Consider the following 21,192-nt stretch of genomic DNA (forward strand, 5'->3'; position numbering starts at 1 on the left):
CAAACCTGCAGCTCGCACCGTGGATCCCTTCCATGCCCGCATCCCGCCCCACGGTCCCTCCCCCGCTCCTCCCGAGGCGGGGCCGTGTCTCAGCCATGCCGGGCGGCGGGGCCGCGCTGCGCCGGGCGCTGCTGGGAGCGGGGCGGTGCGGAGGGAGCCGGGCTGCCATGGTGAGAGGGGAAAGGAAGGGAAGTGAATGGAAGGGAAGTGAATGAAGGGGGGCTGCTGCGGGACCGGGGGGCGGGGGGCGCGGCCGCCTCGTGTGCGTGATCTCATTGGTAAGGGAGGAATGGCGCTGTGCGCGTGTGATGTTGACGTGCCTGCCCCATCGACGGCAGCTGCGTTGCGCTGGTTTGTTGTGCTGCTCCTCGTGCGTTTACCCTGCTGCCTGCTGTTGGTTGTCAGCGTTGACCCTGCAGCGCCAGCCGTGCGGCCTGATGGGTTCCGTGGTTCTATAGCAGCTCTCTGGCAATGGCTTGTAGCAGTGTTGATATCTATGTGTGCATAACGGCAGTGAACGGCTCTGTCCCTGCGAAGCGCCGCTCCCGGAGCGCTGCGGAAGTCTCGTTGTCCGCCCCAGCCGTGCCGTACCGGGGGGGCCGCGCTCCGCTCTGCGCTGCTCGGCCGGACGGCGACACCTGGCGGGCGGCCGGGGCTGCTGTGCTGCAAGTGGAACGGGGCTGTAAGGGCTGCAGCAATCCGAACATTGCTCCGAAGGGACAGAGCTTCCCGTCTCAGCGCTGAGTTCATAGTGTGAGCCTGACACCGGGCTGTTCACATATAGAGTCAAATTCATCACCCGCTCACTTTGTAGGTCTTTATAGGTCTTTCCCAAGCAAGTTTCTTCTCTCCTGCGTCTTTCTCAGGGGTAAAGCTGTATACAGTGCCATCTGCTTCCCTCGTTTCTGCCTTTCACAATGAAGCTATTGCCCCGCTGTGCCTTTCAGCCTGTAGTTGGGCATCCAGTGCATTGTGTAAATAATCTGTTACTCATACAGCAAAGGTGAATAGCAGGAAATTCATTTGTGTTAGAGATCTGGGTCTCTCAGGTGGAGGTGTGGGTGCAGGTGTGCTGCTGTCTGTGCCCATCACTGTGCAAAGGCATCCATCCCATCTTCACTGCCCCGATAGAAGCAGCACTCCTGGGCTGTTCTCAATGACAGGAGTAAAGATGGTCATAGGAACTACAAAAAGGAATGCACCGTACAGTGAATTTTCCACCTCTTGCATCTTAAGCATTTACCTCTCTGCAATATGTAGCCATGATTTCATGGCGTGGTTCTCTCGTTGTACTCAAACAGCTGAGCCATGCTGCGGTGATGTGCTCTGCTTTTGCCTTAACAGTCTTCCCAGTCCCACTGGCTGACAGCAGAGGAGAGGAACCAAGTTCTGCTGGATCTCAAAGCTTCGGGCTGGTCTGAGTCGGGTGAAAGAGATGCCATCTACAAAGAGTTCAACTTCAAAAACTTCAATCAGGTAATTAGTGCTACATCCCGTTTTTAATGCAGAGGAAACGTAATTGCTTTCATTTCCATTTGTAAGTGGAGCTTTGGGAGTATCTTTGTAGGGCCAAGCCCTATCAGGTTTGAATCCGAACTTGTTAGGTGGGGTAAATGAAATGCTGTGTTTCACCTTCCCAGCTGGAAGCCAGTGGCCGATTGGTTCTTCAGTGAATCCTCATCGCTGCTCCTGCTGATCCCAGCAGCTTTTCCTTCTGGGCAATGTCAGAGAGATGCAATGTGTTAATGTTTCATCTGTGGGGATGAGATGGTTTTCTTACAGCGTCAGAAAACAGCAGAGCATGCGGAGGGAATGGAGGATGCCAAGCCCTGGGTGCTGCTTTTCAGTCCTGAGAGTTAACGTGGGGCAGGCAGAGCCGTGGCAGACAGCACAGGGCGAGTCCATGGCAGGGGGCTGACATGGACATCCAGGGGCAGGAGTCCCCTGCAGGTCCTGGAAGGTGGGTGAAATATCCCTGTGTGGGGTGGCAGAGGATGTCTGTGTTACTGGTGAGGGCACAGCATGCCCTGCTGTTGCAGGGGAGCATTTGCTGTAATGCAACAAAACAAAGCGATGCACCTCTGCTTCTTGGTGCTTGTATTTCTGATAGCTACAAGTAAATGCCACTTAGGGGACAAAGGGCAAATCCAAAGCTATGGACCTGCCTTGTGCTTGGGAGAGTCATCCCTCAGTGAAAACCAAGAACTTTGAGGTACAGATTCTTTTATTTCAGTTCACACATTTTCTGTTTGCAGTGCTGACAGTGTGAGTGTCCGCTACAAGTGCCATTCCCACAGTGACCCCCCTCCTGCAGATGGCACAGAGTCAGGTGTGTTTGTGGGCAGCAGGGCTGACATGAAAGGTACTCCAGATTTACGTTTCGCAGATGATATCGCTGTGATTAATGGATTCGTTGCCTCTTTTATTGCTCCTCACAGATAATGTTCGTGATGCATGGAAAGTTCTGTGGCTTTAAAATCGATGCCAGGTTTACAAAGTCTGTATATGTCAACAGATGTTAAGAATATAAACACGACTTTTATTATAAAGTCGTGCAAATGTGTAGACATGAACTTGGTTTATGTATATTATTTTCAGCATGAGGATGAAATGAAACTTCTGTGAAACGAGAGTTATTTGGATTCCTGAAGCTTTCAGGCTGAGATTAGCTTGGTTAAAAGCCATCAGAGCCGAGCTGCCTTTTTAACAGCTGACAAGCTAATGACACTTCTGGCTTAGGGAATTACTTTGTGACATGGAACTTGAAACTGCTGATGCTGTTTGTTAGTCTGAAGATACATTTTCATGGAAATAGGCTTTGGAGATGCAGCTCTCTGAAAGGGGCTGGAAAGCAGCCTGAAGCTGTGGCTGGGAGCTCTGTGATTGCTCTGTGCTGTGGGCACCCACTGCACGGTGCTGCGTTGTGCTGGGTACACCTGGTTCTGCTGCCAAGGTGCATCCAGGGAGACCGCAGGGTTGGGCTTGGTCCTCTGGCCCTGCCATGCTCCTGTCTCCCATGTCTTCTCCCATCTCACTCTTTGCTTCTCTTTGGTTGCATGTCCCTTAAGCCAGACCCACAGTGACATCGCAGCTCTGGGTTGGGCTGGGGGGGCAATGGGCAATGTAGTGCCCTTGCTTTGGTTATCACACCAAGGCAGAAAATGCCACTGGGAGATGGCATGGGTGGGTGTGCTTGGTGATGGCCAGGTTCAGTATTTACAGCTGTCCTCTTTTACAGGGTGAGCTTTTAATTAAGCGTGTTGGGTTGCTATTAGTGGGTTGGTTTTTTTCAGATCTAACATAGGAAGTCTCCGTGAGACCTCTGATGTCATCGTGTAAAATGACAGGAAATCAAATGCTCCAAGACTTCTCAATGTGTTTTCTGTTTTGGGGATGCAGAACACAGGTGAGGGATGAGCCTGTGTGGAGGTGACAGCGCGGAAACACTTTGGAGAGCAATGCATGGGGAGAATGGAAGCACGTGTGTTTGACTGCACCAGGGGAGCCTTGAAGTAGAACTTAGGTAGAGATGTGCAGAAAACATCGAGCTATTCTGGAAGTGCATATCTCCAATTTTGCATGCCTGGTGCTACCTGCAGAGCTGAGTTGCTGCCGCTCCTGCTCTGTCCTCTGTGTTGATCAAAGATCATAACATTTGCTTTTAGGCTGTGGGTTTCATTGCCTCTTTACAGACATAATCTTTTGGCTGTTTGTCTGAAATACGTCCACGCCTTCTGCGTATTGAAAACATAATAGCCTTTAACCTACAATCTGCAGAGTTAAAATGAGTTTTATGTTAAATATTCGGTTGTGGGCCACATCTCCAGCTTTTTATATGCCACAGAGGTCTTGTTTTTTGGGTTGCGTTTTTTCTTCTCCATTGTCTGATAGTGAGGTCATTTTCAGTCCTCTGAGAAATGTTATTCCCAGCCAGATGCGGGCCATATATTAAAAGTAGCACCTGTGGCTAATATCACAGCAGCTTACCATAAATTTACATGGTAACTAGGATTATATCTGTCAAGACTGTTAAAAAATGTCTAGATTTAATTTGATTTCCAGTATTGAAGGAGCTCTCCAACATTTTGCTTCATAACTGTATTTTAAAAGTTAAAATCACTCCATTGTTAAGTTTTATAGCACTCCCAGTGCCCATTAAGTTGATTTGTTAAATGGAGGTCAGAATAAAGCAAGTTGGCTGCATTAGGATCGGAAACCAACCCATTTGCCACAAATTCAGCCCTCGCGTGTGAATCTTCACGCAGCCGGGCACTGATTGGTTTCAGGTGCTCAGCCTGGAGGATCGAGCAGCCCCAGCCCCTCCTTGGCAGCTTTGGCAATCAAAAGACGAGCCCCTTTTCATTTGTTTGGGTGGAATTTGCTGGTTTTTAGTGTTGCATTTGTCTGCTTGCCCCCTCTGCTAGGCTTTCATGCTAGGCCGCCTGTTGAATGAAAAGACTCAATGGGGTTTTTTTATCCATCTAGGTAGGTGCTGTTTTTCATATACTCTTTCCTAAACTGCTTCATTTTCCATTATCCTTTGAGTCCTCTCCCATATGCCATGATTTGTGCACCTGCAGAGTTATGAAAGTATTTCTTTTGGTAGTTATGTTGTTCACTAACTTCCTTGCGTTTATGAATACAATAACTGATTTGCAATAAATCAGGGTTATTTACAAGGGACTTTATAGAGTTGAGAAAATCTTTGTATCTGAAAATAATGAATTTCTGGCATATCTGCCTGCTGACATTTGCTTTTATTAGAAACTGATAGTGAAATTCTTGGGACTGGCAAAGGTTAACTTGTGGGCTAAAATAGTGCGAGTGAGGCGGTGTGAGTGTCGGAACAGAGTGAAGTAAGTGTGTGTTATTGCAATAGCACAGCTTCCTGGGCTTTGTGATCCTCACTGACTTGGTGGATAACACCTGTGCCTTGGGATGGTGGGTCAGGGTCCAGCTGGGGGTTTGGGACCCCATCCATCCAACCACCCCTCCATATCTTCATCCATCCACCCCTCCACTCCTCCATCCATCCATCCCTCCATTTCTTCATCCATCTCTCCACTCCTCCATCCATCCCTCCATCCACTCCATTTCTCTATCCCTCCATCCCTCCATCCATTCCTCTATCTACCTGCTTAGCAGTCATATAATTTACAATCTTAACATCTTCTATACCTGGCATTAGAGGTGATGATGCCCCAGTCAGCACATCCTGCTTCCAGTGACCTTTCCACCTACCCAGCAGTTTTTTCTCCTGATGAGCAGTACTTCAGAGCAGGTGGAACTATGCCATTGGGCTGCATCAAGGCAGAAATGAAATCCTCAGTGCTGGAAGCTGGGAAGTACTGATGGCGGCTGTGTGTTGCTGCCTGATGCCGTCCCCTGTCCTTAGGAGCTAACTGCAGCTAGGGATGCTCATGTTGTGGATGAGTTAAGTTGTGCTGCAGGGCACGAACCCTTAGTTTGCTGCCTGTAATTGTCTGTTGTGTTTCCCATCACTGCGTTTGCAATGCTGAGCAGACCTGTTGTGTCTCGATGCTGACATCTGCCCAGCCGACCTTTGGGCTGCTCTCCAGCTGCCTCCAGTACAAGCACTTCCTTTGAAAAGATGGATTCATTACCGCTTTAATAGAAATTATTACACCATTGTTTCAGGCATTGAGCCGAAAGTGCAAAAAGAACTAATTTGTCAAAATGCCATTTGGGTTTCCCAAGCCATCCTGCACTCTGGGAATAGAAGAAATGCTTCTCCCTTGTTTTCAGCCATTCATAGTGTGTGCCATGACTGCTCCCTCTGTGCGGGTTACAGGGAACAAACGTTGCACCAACCACAGCTGCACCCAAAGGCAGCAAATGTGAGCAGGTTGTGTTTGCTCCCTGGGTCCGACTGCACACCTCTGAGGGGAGGCAAAGCATGCTGGTGCTGCCTCTTCCAAAGATGTTCAGCCAGAATATTGGGTTACTTGCAGTTAACGAATCCTCATGTCTTGTAATTCCTCGTGCATTAAGATTTATTTTTATGGGGGTGCTGGAAAGATGCTGATTAGGTGCAAAAAGCACATCTCTGTGCATTGCTTGTTTAACCTTTCCCATCCCCTTGCTTTTGGGATAATGCCTGGCTACGTTTCCAAGCTGCAAATCGCCTTTCGCAGTTTTCTCACTTTCTCCAAAAGGGAGCACGAAGGAAAGCCACGTTTCGGGATACAACCCTCTGCAATTGCAATTACAAATGGACTCTGGCTGGCAGAATCAACTGAAAGCAAACCGCAGCTCTGCCTATTGAAAAATTAACCATTGCTTGCCAACAGCCCATCAGCCCCACTCAGCGGACATCCGCTCACCGGCGGCGGGCCGGGTCCTTTCATGCACCCTGCTTTACACGTTAACGGGTTGGAAGTCGCGGGCCGGTGCTGACCTTTCACATCTGCAGCTCTCACAGTAGGAATCTCCACTCGCTGCTTCCTGTCAGGGTGGATTAGAGTGACGAAGCCCAGCGCTCGCGCTGGCTGCCATTTCGTTTTTTGATCAGAATTATTTCTTTCACAAACAATCACGTTTGCTAAAATGTTACATCTGCTCTGAAAAGCCACTGGCAGACCCGCGGTTTATCAGTGTGATGCGAGTGTAGCTGTAGAGCAGCTTCAGGTGGGGTTGGGGGGCAGCTTCCCAACCTCCTCCTCCCCTCTGTTCACTTCTGTGTTTTCTTCCATTAGTTTTGTTGGGCTGAAGTGTTGAAGGCCATGGACTGGAAGGGCTTGGTGGGGCTGGACCAGCACCATCCGCTATTGCCTATTCATCACTCTGTAGGAAAGTGGAATTTGCTCTTAGGTTCCTCATTCATTACAGGTGTGATTTTCTGTGTGCTGGGATGAGAGTAGCAGTGGGCATTCCAATACACGCTTGTGGATGGCCAAGGTGCGAGAGGCTTTGTTCCATGGTGTGCAGTGCGTGCCTGCAGCCAGCAGAAGCTCTGATATAGAAACAGACCTGTGCAGATGCGCTTCCCTACAGCGTGCACTTGTGCAGTTCTGAAAGAAGTGTGACCAAGTGGTGTTTGCTGGCTGTTGTGCATGTGCCTGCCTGATCCAGCAAAGCAGGAGATGTGATGGGCTGCCTAGGGGAGCCCTTACAGAATGATGAGGTGGCTGAGGTTGGAAAGGACCACGTAGGAGAAAGGCAGCAAGAACCCATGGACCCTCTCAAAACCTTCCTCTCTCAAACGATGGGAGAATTCCCAAAGGGAAACATGAGAAGATGCCTGTTCCTACTGTTCTTCCAAAGCCTTTTGTCACTTCTGGACTTGAAATGCATGTCTGCAAAATACTGGTTGAATGTTATGGTGCCTTATACGTGAGAAGCCTGACAGTGCTCCCGTTCGGCCTCGTGCTGAGTTCAATGTGTTCACCTGAAATCTCTGTCCTACCTGAAAAGATGCATGTGTCAACTGTTGTCCTCTGCTTTAAAAAAGCCTGCACACAGTGCAGTGGTAAGAGAATAGTGAAGGATGGTGTAGTCATAAGAGTGGCAGGTGCTTCTCTTAATCCATCACAAGGCGATACCTTTCTTATCACTCTTTGATGTCTTCTTAGGATCATAAGGAGCAGAGATGTAGAGGATTAGCATAGGCAGGGACTGCTTGCCCTTGGATATTCAGCAGAGAATATTTTGTATATTAAACTGGTAATATGTGTCATCTTGGCTGAAAGACGAAGGAAAACTTTGCCTGAGCACTCCTTATGTTATCAGCTGTATGTATGGCACGAGAACTTCGCGTCTGCAGAGTGAAATCATTCCTTCACATGCAAGTTAAAAGCACTGGGGGGGGAAAAAGGATATATTAGTTCTGCTGTGGCCAAGGTCTGTTCTGTCCAAAGTGTGATGCAATGGGTTGATGAACTTCCCTCTTCTTCTGCACCAATTTGGATAAGCCTTCCAGGGGACGAAGCACTGAAGCTCCATAGAAGAAGATGTGGGCACACATCGTTGAGGCGTTGCATGGACAAGTTTCCCTTTGCTCTGCAGAGGTGAGTGTTGGTGCTCAGGGTGGGCACTGTGTGGTCATTCCGTTGCCCCTTCCATCCTCATGCTGGGCCAACCATTTATTTCACCAAGTTCTGTTATCTTCGTTCTCTCAGTTGCACTGCCAAGAGAGTTATTATTTTAAGTAACTGATTGCTTTAGCAGGTGCTCAGTTAATGGGGGCTTCGTTGTGCTGTTTAATGGTTCAAGGTTGGGTGCAAACAGCTCATTTTAAAAAGCCATGTTTTGTGAAATAGCCCTTTTATTTGGTGTAAACCTCCTAAGTGCAACCTTTACATTCCTTGTTGGAGCTGGAGGATTCCTTCCACCTTCTAGTTCCATTGTGGAACTTGTGATTACTTTCCATCCCTTTCCCTGTTGAGTAAGAAGGAATGGCATTGAGGAAAGGCCAAGTGATGAGCTGCACGGGATCTCTACAGTCTGAATGCTTCTCACTGCTGAATAAGCAATGGCTGTGTTTGCCCAGCATGCTGAAGGAACTGTAATTTGTTCACTCCTGTCACTTGGCTGTGCTGACTCTGAGTCCCCAGGGCTGTGGGATCAGGCAATGGGAAGAGCCCAGCCATGGCCGTGGTGGAGATAGGACCTTGTCACTGCTTGCTCTGGGGTTTTAAATATAGGGCTTCTGTGTGTTTTGCAGTAGACTTTGTGGACAACTGCAATTAATTTTACGTGCCTGTAGGCAAATGAGTGTTCTTTGTGATATGGTTGTATTGAGTCCCGCGAGTCTAAGTAGCTTTGAACCTTTTGTTTAAGAAAGAACAACTTCAGGAGGAGGTTGGAATGCTGCTTTAAGACGCCTTGCTTGCACCCCATCGAGTTCATAAATCTTTTTGGTGGATTAGGTGATTAATTTGGGCGTGAAGTCTGTTCGTTGAATCACTGTGTGTATTATCTGCTTTCTGTTCACGAAGCCCAGGTGCAATCACTTACTGTAATAAAAACGTGAATAGGAAAAATGATCTTTGGTGCTGCTGGAAAAGTAAAATATGTGGTGGGGAAGAGGGTAATAGATGTAACATTTTGTATCGTATTATCACCAATATGAGGAAAAACAAGTCCAGCAGTCATGGATGTGCAGGTCTTGTGCATGTGGTGGGTGTAATGCAAGAGTCAATCCGGAGCAGGAGGAGCAAGTCAGCTGCCATGCATGGAGGAAGCAGCCCTAGTGCAAGGCTACTGGAGCGTGGCATAGCAAGACGTGGCAAAGCATGGCATGGCAAAGTGTGCAAGACATGGCAAAGCATGGCAAGGCATGGCACGGCATCACATCCCACTGGAGCAGCACCTGACCTGGGTCACGCTGTGTGGACATGAGCCTCCCCATGCAGCCAGCAGCGTTCCTGTGGACAGAATTCCTGGAATCACAGTCTGTCATCTCCTGCAGCGCTTGACATTGTGCGGTACCTGCATGAGCAAACGCCCCTGGAATAAAGGCCATGCCTCAGAGCTCCGGCTCTGATTGCCTGCATTTATTCTTCGTGTTCTTCAAATTGGTAAATCATATGACAATAAACAGAAATACCCTCAATGAAGAGAGAAGGGGAAACTGTTGTTTATCTGGTCAGGTGGTTTAGATTAGCAGTGATGCTGGTCTGTATTATGTTACTTTAAATCATAGTGTCCCAACAGGACATAAATTATGAAGATTGTTACAGTATGTTTCATCCAATGTAAGATCAACAAATTGGAATAATTTTTTTATAGGAAAATCAGTGCTTTGGCAAGGTTATTGTTGAAGAATTTAATTTAACTTGAGCTTTGCTTGCATTATTTCTTAATATATAAAAACTATTTGCATAATGTATGAAGTATAAACATTTTTAGAATCAAAGGCAGGAATGCCTTTTCCAAGATTACATAGAGTGGCAAACTACTTAGAATAGATCAGTGTTTGTGCTTTTGCTGTCAGAAATGTTTGATATAGAGCTGGCTAGCTGGTTTCTTCACCGACATAATTGTAAACAAGTGCTGCGAGACAGAAACAGCGTTCTTTGTGGAGCACAGTGTAAAGGTTTTCACATAGGCAGCGTGGAACTTGGAGGGCAGCGTTTGCAGCCACGATATGCATGCAAATAGGCGACTTCTTTTAAAGAGCAGAGCATGATACGTGTTTGTGTAAGGGATGTGTGCTGCTCAGTACATGGGGTGGGAGTTATAAGTGCAGAAACATGTAGATAGGGAAGTACTGAATGGTGTTTTTTGGTTGTTGTGCTTCGTTTTATGCAGCTTTGAGTTGCTTTATGAGGACAGCAGTGGTGTCCCAGTGCATGCCAGCGTGTCTGTAGTGCTCCACGGCCACACTCCCCTTTACTGTGGGGGATGGAGGGATGGGACACGTGGCCATGGCACAGTCGCTGCTTCCCAGGTTCCCTGTTGGTGGTTCTGGCAGCCCAGTGGTGCCAATGAGCCCAACGTGGAAATGTGTCTTTCAGAATGAGCGCCAGACCTCATGTGTTGCCTTTACCTCTCAAACGTCGATTGCATTATTTGTTGTGAGGTGATTTTTGCGTAATTATACAACAGGAGTATTTCCTAATGGAACAAAGAGAATGAAAATGAAACAACGCGTGGGGTTTTCATGGGAGCACAGCTCCAATTGTTGTGAGCTGAGTTAAATTCTCAGGGCTAGCTGCATGTAACTCAGTATAGCTTGATATCAGAGAGCTTTCCCTTTGCTCTGCTGACCCGTTGCTCACTAGAAGGTGGTGATATGAGCTGGGTGTGTGAAAGCTGCTCCAGTTTGGAAACGGACCGCAGTGATTCGAGTTTGTTGTTAGAAGTGTCAAACTGCAAAGGAGAGCACGTGCTATATGCTGTGCACAGGGAGGGTTCTTCCTTGGGTGGATGGAAAGCAAGCGTCCTGAGAGTGGTCATCTCTTGCCGTGTATGACAACACTGTTGTAATGGGTTTTGTTTGCTCGTTTCTTACTGATAAATGACACTGATGGAGCGCGGGTGGATGTGGAAGGGAAGACAGGTAGCCTTCACACCGCAGAGGGCCAAGGTTAATGCTACCTCCAGCATTATAATGACAGATGGGAGGCAGAACCCTTAGTGTACTTGCGATTAGCATATGGTTTCCTTGGCCGAGCATCTGAAGGATTTAGGAAGCCTCGGTAACTCCCTTTGTAACTCGCGCGCTTTAAAACAAATAAATAAAGCCTGTTGTACGGCCACGTCGTTGGGCCTTGCGGCTGTTTTTCTTGAGTTCCTCCATTTTTGAGTCAAGCCATGTCAGCTGCTGTGCTCAGGAGATGCACTGCGGTGATCCATCATCGGGGACGCGCCGCTCGGTGATGTATGAGCGAGACACCCCGACCCGCACCGCTTTGAAGTGTAACTCATCGAGATAATGTTGGCAAGAGCCGTACAAAAGCAGCGTGTTTAAAAAGCGTTAAGATGAATTGATTCCTTGCTTAACAAGTGTGAAAGGAAGAATAATAGCAGATTAGCCCCAGGATCCCACGATTCTCCCGAAGCTGTTAAGCACGGCGCGAAGCGGTGGATGGAATTTCAGCTTTCCTCCCACTGCTGAGAGCGCAGCGCCCAGCCCTGCCTTTCCCATTCTCTGGCAACAAAAGTCACATTAAGTCTCATTTTCTGATGGCATGTTTTGTCACTTCTCAAAGCATTTTTTCTTTCATAACTTTATGAGGTTAATGTGTTCTTCTGAGAGTAGCTCTGATTTTTATCACACAGAGGCATGCAATGGCATGGCTTAAAAACCATTTTAGAAGTGATATTACATCTGAAGCACCCTTCGCTTTTAGTTCTTTCATGATCTTAAAAGACATGAAGGGAAGAGACGTACTGGCACACCCAAGGATCTCTCTGTCTGCTCGGGGTTGCTTCACTCATATCTTTCTAGGTGCTGTTTCTGACTCACTGCAGGGCTCTGTGATCTTCCAGGACCTGAGTGATGCATCAAGCTTGGTGTAACCCGTGTATCCGGGTGTTACTTCAGACAAAACGTCCTGAAAGGTTGATGTTGGAAATGTCTTCCTCTCATTCTGAAAAACCAGAATATCTGATGATAGTTAATATATCAAAGGCTCCTTTCTTTGTGGCTTCTAGAAAACGCAGGCATCCTTTCTCATCCCTCTCTTTGTTTTTCAAGGAAAAATGTGAAAACGTGCCCATTAACGTCAGAGGGGCTGCAGAGCTGTTGGTGCAGTGAAGGTCACGATCGGCGTTGAGAGCCTGTCCTAGCTTCACCCAGTAGCGTGTGTTGGGCTGATGGATTCTGCCCACTGCTGCACTCTTGGCAATGATCTTGCACTGCAGACTGCTTAATAATTTTCATTATTTTTAATTAAAGTTGAAGAAGTGCAGACTCCTGCTCAAATTAAGGTTGGTTGTGTTGCCGGAATGTGGTAATTACTTTAATTGATCACAAGATAGTTTCCTTGATCACCAATTAGACCAAATTACCGATCAAGTTTCAAGACGTGAAGAAATGTCCAAACTGATTTTATGTAATAGTGTTTTCATATCTAATCAAGTCTAAATATCTTTTCCTAGCAGAGCCAATTGTATTTTCTCAAAGAGAGGTTACGGCTCTACAAATATCAAGGCGATTTCCAAACAATAGCATTCCAATTCATTTAATTAGCAGAGGAAGTATTTAGGACCGTAATGGAGATTGCGTTGGTGAAATTGCTTGGTGGAACTGTAGCTCATTTTCTTAGCGGGAGATGCTTCTATTTTGTGTGTAACTGAAACGAGCTGGTACACAAAAGTGAGGGGCTTCAGCAGTTTGCAGTCAGGGAGAGCAGCGGGGCATGGGCACGAGTGTGGGTGCACAGTGTGCTTGGGAATCCCTTGTGGGCTTTGGGCTACCCCAGTCCCAATAACCCAGGTATGTCTGTATGTCAGAGCTGCTTGGATGGACGCACAGACCCTGGTGGGGCTTTCCATAGGTTTAATCTGGCTTTCTTTCTGCTGTTCTTTCTACAAAGGCAATGCATTAGTGGTTGCAATGCTGTCTTAATTTCTCTCTGTATAGGCTGCTGTGGAAATGTATGGGTTGTCAATAGATTCCCTAAGACCTCAATCTTAATAGAGTCTCGTTTGATTCTTGTTGTGACCCTGGGCAGTCTCAGAGCTATTGAATGCAGTGTTTCAGAGCTTTTAATGCAGATGCATTTGGTTGCTGATGTACATCGTACCGCTTTGTGCACCGCGTGCTGCTGGAACATGGGCCATCTTTTAACAGTAATTGTTCGCTCCGAGGAAAATGAAACCAAATGAGAGCTTCAAGGGAAGTTGGATTTCCCGAATTTTGGAATGCTCTTGGGTCAAGGAAAAAAGCTTTTTAATTGCTGACAGTTTGGTGATTTCCAAATGACAAGCCTCATTGGAATGATTTTCTCTGATTATAACGTTTGCATTCATTGGGCTGGCAAAGCGAGTAACAAAGTCATACTTCATCCAGGCACCGATGCTGGTTTTTTTTTTTCTTTTCCTTAAAGGTTTTTGTAATTTGTGAGAGGAAAAAAGACTGAAACTATTATCAGCCATTATATGTTATTCATTGACCACATGTTTGTTTGAAGCGGCCATCGCTTGGTGGAATGCAGGCTATATACATTCTCTTCCATAAATGAGTGCTAAAAACTTACCTAAATCAGATAGGCCTTTGTCGAGATCGTTGCATTCTAATACAAACCAGACTATACCGTGGATGTTACTTTTGCTTTGCATGTTAATTTAGGTCCCAACCCTGATGGATGGAGCGCAGCTTGAATAGAGCCCGTTGGCTTGGAGGCGTTCTGCACACGCACTGAGGCCCTTTGGACCCTGCTGCATAATTGCATTCTTGATTTACATGGACATTCTCATTTTCTTTATAATGCAGTGATTTGCTCTTAAGCATTTTGGCAAGGGCATGCTATTATTTTCTTCTTGAGCCCGTGATAAAACCTGCATCCTGGGGGAAAGTCCTGTGCAGAATATAGGGGCAGAGGATTGGGAAACCCATTTTAACTCACTTAAGGTAAAATATTTCCTCATAAAGCAGAGAGGCAAAGCCACCTGCCTCCTTTCTCCCCCCAAGTAAAATAAATAGCAAAATAGTTACGTGAGGAGATGTGTTTCTGCGAATGGTATCTGTCCAGTATGGGAATATTGTGGCATGGGCCCTAGATGGAAACAGCACATTGGCAAAGATGTAGTGAGGGTGAGGGCTGCTGGGATGGATGTTAAAAACCATTTTTGGGTGCCAAGGGTAAAATCATTGTTCCTGTGCAACAGCTTTGAATCCTGGAGCAAGTAACACTGAGCAGTGATTCACCAGGACTCAAAGGGGAGGATTTCAGTGAGGTCAGGAAGCGCTTTGGTGGCTCAAGGACCAAAAACATTTCTCCAGCAGGTTCTGAGATTTCAGATTGAATCTTGCAGATCAGCTGCCAGAACATCTGCCATCTACATCCCAGCAGATGGAGGAAGGCTTTCCTCTCTGTTCTTTCTCCCTTAGGCGTTTGGATTTATGACACGAGTTGCTCTACAGGCAGAGAAGATGAATCACCACCCGGAATGGTTCAACGTCTACAGCAAGGTAACGTGCCCACCAGCCTGAGTTACACACACACACACCAAAGCACTGGCCCGTCCTCTGTGCCCTTCCTGTGGTTTGTGTGCAGTGGAGGAGCAGAGGGAATGGGGAGGTGATGTGTCTTTCTCTAGAGATGTGGGACTTTAAAGAGATACTGTGATTGGTAGCAGTGAGCTGGCACCAGACATCCGGCTGTTTGCAGCTGCTTGCCGTGTGGCTTGGGGCTGGCACTTTGCCTTGCTGGCTGAGAGCTAAGAGCAGAAGCCTTAAACCTCTTCTGTAGGCAGCCTGTGTGAGTGGCTGTGCTGGAACCTCTGAGTGCCCACCAGCTCTCACTTCTGTCTGTGCAACGTGCAGGTACCTGGATGGCAGCCTAAACTGGGATTTGTTAAACATCCCCAGCCCATGTCTCAGTATAGCAGCTTATAAAACTTGTGTATAACATTGCCTGGCTGCTGCTGGTCTTACTATTACAGAGGTTAGAATGCACTCTGCAACCCTTGGAAGAAAGGTGCTGTGTGAGGGGGGGGGAACCACTGCTCCCCATCATTTTGATTTCCTGGTGCTTCTCACTGCATTGTGTTGCAGTATTGGCAGATCCATGCTGTCCCATAGATACACCTGGAGGAGCTGTGGGTGGGCAGACATGGCTTCCCCATGGGACACCGTCCTTGTAACACCTTGCTGCTCCTTCTTGGCAGGTTCAGATCACCCTCATTTCCCACGACTGCGGCGGGCTGACCAAGAGAGACTTGAATCTGGCTCAGTTCATTGACAAGGCTGCTGCCTCCGTATGAAGCAGGTATACAGCATTTTAAGGCACTGCCTTGTATTTTGAATGGTGTCCCTCATTCACTGTAACTCTGATTTCACAGCCCCCCTGAAGGGACAAAGTATTCTATAAAGAGTGGCATAGCTTTGTTTGTCTTTAAGGCTTTTATCTGAGAGACTCCTGTGAGCCTGTGCTCACCAGTTTCAGTGCTGACTTCCATATCCCCCTTGCTGCTTCAGCAAATAGCACCAGGTCTCAGCTCCCGGTGCTGTTAATAAAACTCTGGGTGTAGTGCTGGGTGGAGGATGGAGCTGTTAGCTCTGCTCGTACCTGCAAGAGGGGAAGAGGAGCCTGGCCAGGTGCCGGCAGTGAGGGAAGCAGCATTAGCAGGATTCTTGCTAAGCTGGGCTCAGCTGGAGCTATGCTCACCCTTCTTGTGGCTGCCAGTCCCTGTGTGCCCTGCGAGCCCCTCGGGTGCAGCACTGGCAGAGTGACCCCTGTGAAATGCCTGCAGCGCGGCTGGGGGTCACCGAGGGCACGGCTGGGAACTGAGACATACACTGAGGGGCAGCAGCTGCCAGGGTCTATTCTGGGTGTGTGTGCAGTGTGTGGTCTGTCAGCTATTTGGGATGCAAAATGCCAGTAGCTGAAATGCAGATACTGCTGTCGGTAAAATAGGAATGGTGTTTTTGTTAATGCTTAGCAAGTGCAGTATCACGTGCTAATTGGTGGCAGGAGGCAAGATGGGAGGTGTTGGGCTTTACTGGTGCTGATGGATATTGATATTAAAACCTAAGGAAGACCTGGATTCAAGCAACGTGCTCCAATGTTCTTTGCTTCATAGTGCCTTTCCCCACTGGAGTGGTGGATTTCAGCTTCAAGTCGGGCTGTGATGTCTCCAGTTCCTGGTGGAGGAATGAAACGAGTCTCACCCAAAGTTTGGATGGTGTCTGCAATGAATGGTGCAAACTCTGCTGTTAGAAATTGATACAGAATGCCAACGCTTTGCATCAAGCCAATAAAATCAAATTCCTCCTTTGTAATTTGTTTCTTTATTATTATACATATGTGACAAAGCTGTTTAGTTTGAAGATAAATAATATTTAGTCGCTGGGTGGTCTTTGGTTTAAAGTGTTGATATTTATTTACATACTCGGAGGAAAAAATCCCCACCAGCTAATTTCTCCCTGGACGCCGCTGTCCGTATGGCACAGAGCTGTGCAGCCACCATACGTCGCAGCTCCCAGCCTGAGGAAGGAGCAGAACCAGCCCAAGAGGAGGAGCATGGCTTCAAAACACTCACAGCAGTGTGTTCTCCAGGTCAGTGCTTGTTCAGCTGTTTATTACTGGGGCATTTCTGAGCTGCAGCCCAATTATGTGGGGAACCCCCAGCGAGCTCCTCATCCCTGCAACGTCTCTCACCCCCATCCTGTGGTTCTGTGAATCCATACTGGGAGCCAGGCGGAGCCACCCAGCTCCATTGCCTTCTCCTGCATCCCCTCAGCTCTCCTCCACCCATGTAGGTGAGGGCAGGATGCTGGGGCACTGTTCAGGGCTCCCTGACCAAGCTGGAGCTTTGTGGGTAATTTATACAGTATGGATTCAGTGACAGGTATGGGATCCCAGCCAGGAAATCCCAGCCTGAGGCTGCATTGCAAGGAGCATCACTGGCTCTGCTCTGAACAGAAGTAGCTGGACTAAGCACTGGGGCTTCTCCAGGTGATGGCATCTCAGGAGCTGCCCGGCTCCATGCAGCAGGTGGGCTCCAGCAACTGCCCAACTCACAGCTTTCCCTGCTGATCAGCTTCTCTTTGGGTAGGTTTGATGGCAGCAGCACCACACTCTCCCCACCGACCCACCCTGCAGCCACTGGGAAGTGCAGTCCCTGCAACACTGATCTGCAGCCACAGGAAATTAAAAGCCAAACACACAGGGCTGGGAATGCAGAGGATGAGGGATGCCTGCAGTGCACTCCTAGCTGGGGATTGCTGCTCAGGTCCTGACAGCCCCAAGGACTGCTCAGGAACAGGGCTGGTCCGTTATCCTATCCCCAGAGTGGGAGCCCAGCTCCAGTAAACTGCAGGATGCACACCCAGTGCAGCAGGAGGTGACCTCCCATCCAGCACTAGGGCTCCTCCTCGTCCCTTTCTGCACCTTGAGCCTACAACATCAATTTTGTAAGCTCTGAGCTGGTAGGTGTGTGCACATCCTCTGGCTTTTTCAGCCTCAGGTTAATGAGCCAGTTGCCAATTAACTGAAGCTAATGAGATCCTCAGCGTGAGCTAGGTTCAGTTTTTCACAATTGGTTGCGCCAAGCAACAAATATTCGTGGCTTGAGCAAAGCTGCAGCTCAGGATGAGCCAAACATATGTGTGTCCTGGAAGAAGCGCTCACGGAGCAGCCAGGCTAGCAGGCACAGCAATGCTGACAAATTGAAATCCATTAACAATTGCTCATTCCCTTTCTCTTTTCTCTCAAGAAAAAAAAAAGCAGCAGAAAGCAAACATGGATGTGAGTTCTCCCGCTGACATCAAAGGCTGTGTTTATGTAAGTGCTGCTCGTGCTGAAGATCTGTTGCAGAGTTGGACCCTTTGGTGAGGAGCTGACAACTCACTTGCAAACGGACTTTGGAGGCAGTCCAGGCACGGCTGCCAGCAGTGCTCTGTGAGAGCCAGGCTGGGCTGCAGGACACGGAGCTACAGCAGTGCAAGGGGAAGCTCTGTGCTGTGATGAAGCTACTCATTGAGCTGGTATCAGCCCTGCTTCAGGCTCGGGCAGATATGGAGGCACAGAAGTGCTTAAGCACTTACATGCCAGTGGCCAGTGGAGGCAGAGCCCGTGGGAGGGCTGTTGGTGCCTTTGGGGTCTGTCCCCTACTGCAGGGCTGCATTAAAAGCAGCCTTGCCAATAATTTCCATTAATCTTTAGCCAAAACAGGCATGGTTTGCCTAAACTGCTCAGTAATGCAAACTCAATTAAGAATCACCAGCCTCTGTTGTTGTAGTGCAGAGTTTCGGTTTATCCTGCAGTAGTGGGGTTTCCTCAGCTGGAGGTGACCTCACAGAGTGATGACATCAAGCAGCAGATCCCGGCACCTGCTGTGCCATGATGTGCAATGGAGCATCCAGGCTTTACCCAGGGAGGGTGACCCACCTCCAATTTTCTTATGAAATTCTCCTATTCTCTATGTGGTGTAACTACAAGATAACACTCACTTCTTCCAGTTCAGGTATGCATGGAGCAAGCTCCTTGTAGGCTGGAGTTAGTGTGTGTGTGTTGGTCGGGTTCATCCTCCAGAAGCTGTTTCTGTGGGAGCTGCTGGTCCTGGGCCAGCAGCTGGAGGAGAACCTGAACCAGGATTCAGCTGCACCTGCCCAGCATGTCCACAGGCAAGATGGATGGCCAGGGGCACCTCATCCCATCCAGCAGCTCTGGGGGCAGCTGGGCCCATTGGTGCTGCTTGTTCTCAACTCTCCTCGTTGCTCAGCCCCTCCAGCTCTCCCCTTGTTTCTGGCAGAAGGGATCCCAAGCTCTGTGCCTCCCTGTGCAAACTGCTCGACAGCACCAAGTCCAAAAGGCTGATGGCACTCATCACCTCCACTCATCACCTCCACCAACACCACTCTCCAGGCTGTGGAGATCAACTGCTTCTACCAGCTGAAGCTGAGCGCCCTTTTCATGGTGAGACATGGTAGCACACCACGAGGGGACAGATGCAGCCTCGTTCCTCCCCAGGACGATGGCACATCCGTGGCAGTAGCCACGTGTCACCAGCTGGGCACGGTCCCCATGACCACCCAGCAGTGGCACATCCAAAGCTTGTAGAAACCCAGGGCTTTGCTGTGATGGGACTGTGCCAGGGAATGCATTTCAGGGGCAAGCTTCAAACCTCTTTGCTAATTCGATAATGATCGTTCTCAAAATGCAATTGTTCAGTCCTCCCCGTGGTAGCCCTTTCCCCCCCCCCCGCAGGTTTGGCACAGTCAGTTTTAAGCACCCTTTTAATACTCAGTTTTCACATTGAAAATCCCACTTGGTCGCACACCCTGATTTCCTTGTCTCACATGAGCCAGCTACTGTATGCAAACCTCTGCGCCTTAATTATATATCCCCATAATATATAGCCAGGCCTGGCTATCGTCAGGAAACCCTGTCATGAGCTGCGGAGGTTTCTGAGAGCTCCAGCAGCTGCTGGTGTGGGAGCACAGGGCACATCCCTGGGGCAGGGGCTGAAGGGGATCCGTGGGGATGTGGCCAGGACCCCGTTGAGAAGTGAGGTCACTGGGTTTGAAGAGGTCCTTGGGGTCAGAGCGGGTTGTTGGTGACATTGAATGTGAAACCGGGAGCTCCTCTCTGCAGCTGGCAGATGCGTTCTTCCTTGCTGCTGATACCACTGAACGCTTGATGAAACTCTGCATGGATCCCATCAGCTGCAGGAAGAGCAGTTGTGGCACCTCGGACATCCTCCTTGTTGCCTTCTGCCTGCACATCCACCCCACAGGCTCCAACCAGCAGGAGGTGACCCACGTGCTCCAGATCATCCACATCGTTAAGGTCACAGCGAGGGATGAAGGTAAAGCACTGCTCTCTGATTAAACCGTGGTCATTCTCCTCCTTTTGGGGTGTCCTTATGTAAGTGAACCCCACAAAACCCAGAGCTGAGTCCAGTACCACCAACTGGGTGCTCCCCAGCACCTCACCGTGCCCCCTGGGGTTGGGGTCTGCTGCCCTGAGAGGGGCTGATGCTTGCAGCAGTCAGAAATTAAAGTGAAGAGCAGCTAATTCCTGATTTTCTGAGATGCCTGTAACTTGGCCAGCATTTATTTCCCCTGTTTCTCCTTTCCCCATTGAGAAGACGGATTTTTTTCTTTTTTACTACAGCAAAGCAGACACACAAAAAAACCCTGTAAAACACAGGTCACGTCCTATTCTTGCTCTGTGTGTATTTTTCTCTCCAGCACACCATCTCCTCCTTACTATTCTCCTGACAGCTCCAGAGGTTTGTTTTTCAGCAAGGAGCTTATGTGGGCAATGAATGCTCGGCCAGCATTTCTGCCTGTGATTAATTGGCTGGGTAGCCCACCAGAAGTGGGATGTTTATGGGCACAGGGCTCTTATAATGTTCACTTCTGAGCCCTCATTCCTCTGGTTTGGGTCGTAAACTTCACTTATCACCAGACTTTTATATGTTAATTATTCTGCGTTGCTGGGAGAGGGGACAGCGTGTGGAAGTGCACAAAATAAGGCAAGGTTTTGTTGTGGTGGATCAGATGCTCCTGTAGGGGTTGGCTGACCGTATGGGAATACAAGGGTGGGTGGCAGAATGGGAGATGTTTGTGTTTGGAGATGTGGGTGCTGCTCTCAGCTGCGGGGCGCACATTCATTTGAGGATATCACAGCCCTGAGATGCTGCATCCAGAGACCAGGGGTGGGATCAGTAGGGTGAGATTTGGCACCGTTCTCCCCCGAGATGCTTAAAATGTTGAGGTGCTTTGAAAAAAAATCCCAGTTGGCACAAATCTGTAGGTTTAAGGGCCCGAACACCTTTGAAAATCTGGTCAGTGCAACACCGAGTTTTGCTGGGAGTCGATGGGACTTCTTAGCACCTAAGGGAGGGGGGAAATCATCCCTTGAGATGGGTGAGAAGGCCTAGAATGCATTGTTTGGGGAAAAAAAATACAAAAAAGGGAAAATCCTTTAGGCTCTCCCAATCTCTTCCCATTCCAGAGGCGCTATGCATGCCCTGTGCTGTCCCACCCGGGGGCTCTGGGCGCTGTCTCCATGTCCTGACCTGGAGAGGAGAGCCCTGGGCGTTTGGCAT

At 48.6% G+C, this 21,192-nt stretch overlaps 1 protein-coding gene across 2 annotated transcripts; it reads left to right on the forward strand.

Moving 5' to 3' along the window:
- Positions 1–38: 38 nt before the first annotated feature.
- Positions 39–16,414, forward strand: PCBD2 (pterin-4 alpha-carbinolamine dehydratase 2). Of its 2 annotated transcripts, XM_015875767.2 has the most exons (5): positions 39–170; positions 1,345–1,476; positions 14,522–14,602; positions 15,301–15,401; positions 16,216–16,414. In XM_015875767.2, exons 1-4 carry the CDS (start codon positions 96–98, stop codon positions 15,394–15,396), a joined length of 384 nt encoding a protein of 127 aa, XP_015731253.1. In that variant the 5' UTR covers positions 39–95; the 3' UTR covers positions 15,397–15,401; positions 16,216–16,414. The 2 variants fall into 2 exon arrangements, with proteins under 2 accessions (XP_015731253.1, XP_015731255.1); XM_015875769.2 differs by lacking the exons at positions 39–170; positions 1,345–1,476 and adding an exon at positions 5,099–8,027.
- The last annotated feature ends 4,778 nt before the right edge of the window (positions 16,415–21,192 follow it).

Source organism: Coturnix japonica, chromosome 13, assembly GCF_001577835.2.
Source record: "Coturnix japonica isolate 7356 chromosome 13, Coturnix japonica 2.1, whole genome shotgun sequence".
Taxonomy (NCBI): Eukaryota; Metazoa; Chordata; class Aves; order Galliformes; family Phasianidae; genus Coturnix; species Coturnix japonica.